This window comes from Nasonia vitripennis, chromosome 3, assembly GCF_009193385.2.
Source record: "Nasonia vitripennis strain AsymCx chromosome 3, Nvit_psr_1.1, whole genome shotgun sequence".
Classification (NCBI taxonomy): domain Eukaryota; kingdom Metazoa; phylum Arthropoda; class Insecta; order Hymenoptera; family Pteromalidae; genus Nasonia; species Nasonia vitripennis.
In genome coordinates this window covers 12,217,202-12,225,860 of record NC_045759.1, presented here as the reverse complement: position 1 = coordinate 12,225,860, position 8,659 = coordinate 12,217,202, and the positions used below count along the sequence as shown (strand labels likewise).

The 8,659-nt window shown below is 44.2% G+C and overlaps 1 protein-coding gene across 1 annotated transcript; it reads left to right on the top strand.

The window, feature by feature from the left end:
• Positions 1–913: 913 nt before the first annotated feature.
• LOC100114681 (homeobox protein 2-like) lies at positions 914–8,093 on the top strand. The gene is made up of 7 exons (XM_008216229.3): positions 914–1,792; positions 1,901–2,086; positions 3,620–3,703; positions 5,138–5,332; positions 5,506–5,822; positions 6,189–6,491; positions 6,567–8,093. The coding sequence occupies exons 3-7, from the start codon at positions 3,641–3,643 to the stop codon at positions 7,837–7,839; spliced, it is 2,151 nt and encodes a 716-aa protein (XP_008214451.1). The 5' UTR covers positions 914–1,792; positions 1,901–2,086; positions 3,620–3,640; the 3' UTR covers positions 7,840–8,093.
• The last annotated feature ends 566 nt before the right edge of the window (positions 8,094–8,659 follow it).

Below are 8,659 nucleotides of genomic sequence, written 5' to 3'. Positions count from 1 at the left end.
AGCGATAATAAGAATATTAGACCTTACTTATATACTGGCTAGAGATTTATAGATACTTTCTCCGTTATCTCGAACATTTTAGCGCGCAAAATTATCCGTGGGAACACTTCCTTAATAACTTGTAAATAGAGAATAGCGCTTGCATAAATGAAATCGAATAATACAGACGATTAAAAGCGTTGGTAAAATGCTCGCTTCGTACCGAGCGAACATTAGAACGCTTGAAAAATACTGTGTCAATCCGTATTACGTCAACGAAGATGGAAATAAGAAATTCAAATCGAGTGAAACGGTTTCGTACCGAGAAATGGATAATTCCGTGGTGTTACGTCTAATCTAATATTCATGCAATCCGAGCGAGTAAATCACTTTTGCGAACTGTAGCAGCGCGCACCTTCCTTGATTTACCGCGGCTGACAAAAATGTTGAATTCAATAATGCTCGTGTCGACATTTTGCGCGAAGATAAAAGATCGTCGTTTTATTATACGGAAGAAAAGTATTGAAAAGAGTTTTTGGACCAGGCGTTGTCCAACGCATAGACATTTTGCCATTCCCCTTATCACGCAAGACGCTCACAGTGATTATAGCGTGATGCTATCTATGCCAAACGATTTGGTTGGACTCGCCACTTATAAGACACTCGTGTTGTGAGGGTCACGCGTAAAAAAATATCCACACAGAAAGATAAATAATCATCTACACATGAATCTAATCAATGAGATAAATTTTAGGATGACCAAAATAAAGATTCTTCTTGAAATGCGCTTCTTTTACTTATTCTGAAATTTCTTGGATTCTAAATCCTTATCAGTATTCATAAAATCTATCGTAATATTTTTCTTGCTAAACTTGAATTCAATTTAGTCTCCATTTTCTTACGTCGGATTGCAAATGTTGCAAAATTCTGCATTCGTATACACGAGACGGTACCTGGAACAAGGCAAAGTTGACAATTAAAGTTCCGTTAATGTGCTTTCACCGCTCTAACGCGTAACGTCTAACGATGGCCGCGCGCAGCTACTTTTTCCAACTGTCTAAACGATCGTTCAGTTTTATCGCACGAATTCGCGAAAAAACAGCTATGAAGCTACATCATCATTGCATAAAGCTTGCATTACAGAAAAAAAGGCTCTAAAATTTCCCTATAAATAATCTCCGCGGAAAAATGGCCAATTACTCCCGAAATAACACATAACGAAGCGCGCGATTATCTAACGTATAAGCGCGAGCTCGCTTAACGATCTTCGGTTCGCTCCGTATGGATCGTCGTACGAAAATGCTTCCTCTCGAAACCTACTGCTAGAGCATATAATCGCGCCGAAAACAGATACCCCTGTTACCTCATCGATCGCTCATCATCATCGTCGCGGAGCATACAAACGCGAGCGAGCTTTCGCAATGCGTGCAACCCTCCGATCCAAATTCGCGCAATATAATATAAATCGGTTGCCGCATGCTCGCACACATAGGTACACTCACTCGGAGAGAAACAAATCGGCCTCGTTAGAGCGGAATATCCTGGCTCGCGCTCGTGTCGGGAGAGGTAGTCCCGTGCGGGAGAGTGGTTTAGATGGACGGACTGCACACACGTGGGGATGCTCCATATAAGTAGCGACCGCGAGCCTCGCCAACCCGCAGATCCTCTTTCCGTTTCTTTACGACAGTACCGTGGAGCCGAGGCTGCGTGCGTATACAGACGTATCATCAGCTGTACGCGTTGTTGGTGTTTTCGTTGTGCTCGTTCCTTGACCGTGTGCACGTCACGGCTCATCGTCGCTTGTATTTTAATCGTAAAGAGCTTGGTTATATCTGTGGTTGAACAATCACTATTCCATTAGAATTGATTCAAAATAAAAAAAAAGAGGTACTTATCACGATCTGTGACGAAAATTTTGCAGTGCACGAAATAAGCCCGCTCGGAAGTTGTTCAGTGCCGGCCGACGTGATAGATCGTTCGAGATGTAGCTTATATCGGGAGATATAATCTTGACATCCACGAGCGTGCACACGGGAGTCGGAGAGTTGGAGTTCACGTGATGCTGCTCTGTTGATGCATCGAGCGCCGAAGGAATACAGCTAACAAGGTTATACAGCCAGACATTTTTACCGCCCGGGTATAGGTACACAGCGCGATCGCGCGCGACTTGATTGGCTTGGCAAAGCACTGGTAATTGGAAGATGAAAGATACGCTTTATCAGGGAAGTGAGAAACTCGCAAAGTTTTCTCAATTAAGAATTTCTTTCACCTTTTTGTTCTTTCATACTTGGCGCGATTCTTATGGTGGTATAGTAGGTTATACTAACTTGTAGTCGTTTACGTTATTCATGAGTTCGAGTAAATGTACTAAAATTAGCTAAAACTATTGGTCTGCATAAGCATGCCTCGCAGCGCGTTCAATGAGCTATGGCATAGAATTTTATAAAAAGTCCAAAGGTCGTTAAAAAATACTGCAGGTGAAAGCATTAAATAAGTACGGAAGAGAAAGCACCGATTGTTACTTTCCTCACGCTAAAACTGTTAAACATCCAAAGAAAAAGCTTCGGGAGACACGTAAACAATGCGTAATTTATATAAACTGTCAATTACAGCACCTCTCTTATGAAGTATTTGCAGGAAACGCTTTAAAGTCACCGGTATTAACGCTTGCGCAACCAGTGCATTGTTCCGCGAAATCAAACTTCGCAGCTGCGATTTTGAGAGATTACCGATTGAAAGAAGCGATTCTTTTGATACTTGCGAGACAGCTTTTTTCTTTAACTTTTCGACAATCGATTTGTAAAACAATTATTTTTGGTTATTCACCAAAATATGGTATAACAATTATTTTATTATAGTAGCCTTTCGGAAAAAAGGAGACCAGTTTTCGATAAACTTCGTTTCGTTCTCTTTGTCGACGCGCGCGCACAGTTCCTATTTTCGCGCGAGATTACATCGACATCCGTGTGTATAGGCAAAAAGAAGGTCTCCACCATAACACGTCTCCCGAAAGGCACCAGCTACTTGCGTTACTATACACAGCGTACAGAGAGCGAAAGGCGGATGAGCCTCTCTCGGTCCCGGACGATCGGCGGAAGATATCGGTAAACAGCTCTCGAGCGCGATACACATCGGCGCTATATATATATATATATATATATATATATATATACATCCATATGTATTTAGCGCGGCTATATATACGTATTATAGGTTCCTCGAGTTTATGCAACTACATGCGCTACTCCATATTCTCTCTCTCCCTTCCTGTCTTGCTCTCTTTCCCTCCGCGAGCGAACATTGCGAGCGTTTAGAGGATCGTCTTTCATGCGTTGCGTCAGTTGTTCGCTGCCGTACATATGCATGTGCCAGGATCGCGAGCGATGGCGAGGATGAGTTCTCGAGTGGCTATGGGCGCATGTGGAGCAACGCTGGCTTGCGAAATATCGCTCAGCTTTTGGTTTATCATAGCACTGCTGAAAATTGCGGAAGAGGTTTAAACTTTTTAAAATAATTCTTTCGCATCTGAATGATGGATTTCGCACTGTATGTAGAGGCACCTATCAAATCCAAACGCAATCTCATTAAAGCGAAATAGACATCGCATCAGCCCGTAACGCTTTCTCTCTTTCTTTCACAGCGCATCGGGGACGTCGGACAGATGGCGTCGGAAGTGATCAGCGTCCTCATCGCATCGGTTATCGTCTGCGTCTTCGCGGAGCCGGTAAGTCAAACAGCACATCTCCCGCGATATCGTGGTTTGTAATTGACGGCTCGCCAAGCTCAACGTCACGTAATGTCACTCGTCCTCGCTCGGGAAAGTCGCGAACGATCTTTTTTAAAAGCGGCAGCTGCCCGGAATTCGCAATCACACGACGCGAGAGTGATCAGTCGCTTTCTGACGGCCCAGCTTTTCATCGGAAGCTGATAAGTGCAGGCGTCGATACTTCACGGGAAAATCGCGCGCACGTCTGTTTTGCATTTAAATTGAGTTTCTGCGCGTACACGTCTAAATGAAGTGCGACGTGATTTATTTTGTCTTTTATTTCGCTCCATTCGGATTCGAGGAAGTAGCTTTACGACTCTGGCAGCTTTTAGCTCTCAGACAATAGGCTCTGCCTGCGAAAATCTCCCTTTGCTCGATCGGTGATCATAACTTCTCTCTCGCGACTGTGTTATTTTAGGAGAGAACGGGAGAAGCCAAATAAGGTACGCCGATGTACGAAATTTGACAAATGGTGTTAAAAAATACACTTCCGCGTGTCCGTAAATAGCGCTCCAACGACGAACTTTCAAACCTCGCTGGCTTCCTCGTTATCTCAAAATTATGGCATCGGGCGCAACAAACTCCAGCGCGGTTTTCAGGATCTTCTTCGCGCGCATATCACTCACAGCCGCGATGGCTGCACACAACATTGCACGAGATCCAGTGTGTCCCAACGACTACGCGCAGACAGACGGAGAGCCAGATAAAGATACAGAAGGAGAGAGAGAGAGAGAGAGAGAGAGAGAGAGAGAGAGAGAGAGAGAGAGAGAGAGAGAGAGAGAGAGAGAGACACAGAGAGAGAGAGAGAGAGAGAGAGAGACACAGAGAGAGAGAGAGAGAGAGAGAGAGAGAGAGAGATCCTCTCCGGATGATTTACGGCGAGGCGCGCGCGACTGCTCGATATATTTCATTGCATAAGAGCAGCTCTACTCCGCTTCGCTCGCACACGTGTAGCTGCAATACAGATGAAAACGTGAGTCGCCGACTGTCTGGATCGTATACTCGCCTGATATGCCTCTTACTACTTACGCGGCTCACTTACCTTTACTTTTCTCGGCATGTACGTGTGCATGTGTGCGCAGGAGAGTATACAGCTCTACGCGTGACGCAATATTTGCAGAAATGTGGAACGTACATCGAAACGACTTTCTACGCCGTCCGCAGCGATGTGTGCTTTTCTCTTCCTTATCTGTCTTTCCCTGACGGTTCGTCGGCTGACAGAACGTGCGTTTGTCGGCGTCGTGCGCACACCATGGTCATTCGTTGCTCGGCATCTCACGTTTTTCTTCTGCCTTTTGCGGTTCCACACAATATTACGGTTTACGCGTTTCTTCGCACATTTTCTGATCCTTCGCTTTGCTATATACTGATACAACTTTTTTTTTAATACAGCCGGTGCAAATAGACGAGCGGCATCTGCAGCCGAACCACGATCAAGACGATAACGCGGGTAACGGCTGGCAGGACTCGGTTCCGGGTCTGCCCGGCAGGGATTACCCGAATCTGACCAGCATACCCGAGACGTCGTTCACCTGCGCCGGAAAAACGCCCGGGGGGTACTACGCCGACGTCGAAACGAGATGCCAGGTGAGCTGAACCGATTGACCTCGGAATCTTGTTTGAACTTTACTGCGGGCGTGTGCTGAATTCCGATTTCGTTATAGCAGCCGCGGAAGATTTCACTCGAAGGAAGAACTGATGGAAGTAGAGTAATTTTATTGAAGTTTTGTTTCAGTAAAAAACACTCCACTTTGTTACAGGTGTTTCACGTATGCAGCACTAATGGCGCCAAAAGTTCCTTCCTCTGTCCGAGCGGCAGTGTTTTCAACCAACGGCACTTCGTTTGCGACTGGTGGTACGACTTCATTTGTGAGCAAGCTCCCAAGCTCTATGCACTCAATCGCGGACTCGACGATCGCCTCGAAACTCCATCCTCGACGCCGTCCTTGCCCATCGATTCGTCGTTCAATTCCATCGCTGGACCCGGGGGCGATCTGTCCCTCGCCAGTTCCGGTTATCCGAACAATATTAGGGACGATGCTAACTCGATCTACGAAGATTACACTTCCGTCAAGATGTAAAGTATATCGTTTCTGTCAAATGTTAGAAATGCATATTACGCAGCAGTAGATAAGTTCCGAGACTGGCCAGACGCGCGGTGCATAATATTGTAATAATGTTTCCGGCAATGCAAGGAAAGTTACACAGATTTAGCTTACGTTATTATCAAAGTGGAATATAATTGTGCACGAAATCGAGTCTTTCATCTAATATTCATCAAAGCATTATCCCGCCGTGTTACTGCAGCACACATCAAGCGAGCCAATCTTTACGTGACGAAGCCGCTGATCTATTAACTCACAGCTTGCAGCTAGCCCGCAGCAATTACCCGACTTCTCACTCAGATTCGAATTCCCACGATTAATCTGCTAACCATCCGCAGAGCCGACAGCGAGCCTGCCAAGGAGAAATTTCCATCCGTGGCCGCTTCCAGCGCGCCGAGCGCCAGTGTACAGCAGCTTGGAGACTCGAGTCAGGCCACGACTTCCGGGATCCCCGCCGATAATTACTTCGAGGCTCGTCGACACGAACGTTTAAATAGTCAGCAGCAGCATCAGACTCGTGGACGCAATCACGAGGAAAATCGACGACCCTTGACGTATCGCAGGAGACCGATCCACGGCCTGGACAATGTGCCGAGGGGATTTTCCAAGGATCACGCCGAGAAACAGGCTTTGGCCAAAGGGTATAGAATATAGATGATTCGATTTCCCCCGATGCGTATCGCACGCTTACCTAATACAAGGAATTTCTTTTGTAGGAGCAATCAGGGCGCAGGATCTTTTGTGAACAACGGATTAGCCGACGAGAGCGAGAGGAATAAAAATTTTCCCTTGCCTAGAGAGAATAATAATTACGTGGACAGCAACACCTACAACAACAGACTGAATGCAGCTGACAACGACAACCAAAATAGGAATATCAACGATTTTAACGGTAACAACAACAATAACAGATTCGAAAATTATTACCAGAGTACGGAGCGCTACCCGCTTGTGCCACAAAACAGTAATCGCGTGAACAAAAATTACACCGCCAACAACAACAATAACAATAATAATAATAATAATGCAAACAACAACTACTACAACGGAAATAATGTTAATAACGATGTTCAAAGTAATAATTACTACAATCAGAATAATTTTAATGATAACGATCAAAATAGCAATAATAACTATTACAACAAAAATAACATGAACAGCAACGAATATTATAATCCGGGCAACAATAATATCAAGTACGACAACTACAATCGGAAAGCAGAGAGCGTCGAATCGAGCACTGTTCACAGTTATAGCACCAACTACGATTTCCCCAAAGACCATCAGGCTCAGACCTCCGAACTGTCTACCTCGAGACCTCGCTCGATAAACTCCAGCCCCACAGAGGACGACGTAGATCGCGAACGACAGCGCGAAGTAGACAGCGCTGACCTAAAACGCAAACGTCCTCAGCCTCACCATCAGCAGTCTTATGACAATCAATCCCCGGCGTTTCTCATTCGAGAGGAATTCACACCGAACATCTGGAGGGATGATTTGTCCACGAGCAGTACAGCGTCCCAGAGCCCACCCTACCCTCCAGACAGAGGCTATCTCAGCCCGGGTTCCGATACTTCGACGCTGTCAAGGCCCGTGGAAGTGACGACTCCAGTGGCTTCCACTACTGTAAGCTACCCGAAACCGAAACCGCAAGAGAGGCCGAAGTTCCTAGGCAGGAGGCCAGCCGGCGGGCTGCCGAGCGGAGCGGGTAACGGGCTACCAGGCGCCAACAAAGTTCTCATTGGCTCTGATGCTATCACCAACACTCCGGGAGAAGAGTCGGCTGGTGCCGGTGACAATTCTGAATCCGGTGTAACTGCGAGTGGTGTCAATGGAAATGGGAATGGAGTGAACGGGTGGGGTGACCAGAGTAGCACGTACCTACCCCCACAGACTTACAACGAGTTTGGAGGAGATGGACAGAACAATAACTGGAATAATGCCGGACAGACATGGAATAACGGTAGGCATTACGATGGAAGATATTAAAGTTGGACTACTTCTTGAGATTTTTGACAGTTTTTACGAAGGTATATTAAGTACTACAACTTTTATGTATGAAACATTTCGACTGTTTTACGCACTTATTTAGAGGCTTTCGTATTGTTGTCTTAACTATTGCTATTTTTAACATACCTAATGTAATACCCTGGTAGAAACGTTAACGTCTAATAAGCTAAGTTTTGCGCCACTTAGCTAAGTTGTGGTTAACAATTTAAATAAATAAGAGTTTAAACATTATAAATGCAGAGATATACACATTAACTCAAGATAAAACAGAACATTTGCTTCAAATTTGTCAAATGACTGTTACAATCCAGAAATTATAGAAAAATATCTTGCAATCGTAAAAAATCCAAATATTTGTAATAAAACATGCAAATGTTTTAATGCAAGAAAAAAAGGAAAAAACAATTTTTAACTTAAAAATAATACTGTGTTGGTATAATAGACACGCATCACTAAAATATTAGCAACATTTTGCTTTATTTTTTTACATTCAAATTTGATAATAATGGTCAACTAAACTTAACTTGTTAACGGTTTTCACTCGTTAATTTTCTACTAGGGTAGATGTATAATAATTTTATTCCGAGTTTAAAGGATAATCTGTAATAAGGCTGTACATAATAAGAAGATTAATGCGAAAAATTAATTTCTGCACGATGCCATATAAGGTGTCCGGTACTACTTGAGTGTATTATAGTTTAACTTTAAAGTACTTATATGTTACATAAGTTATAAAACTGCGTAGACAATGTAGTGCTCTACGAATATTCATACTCGTATTTTATAAGTGAGATAAATA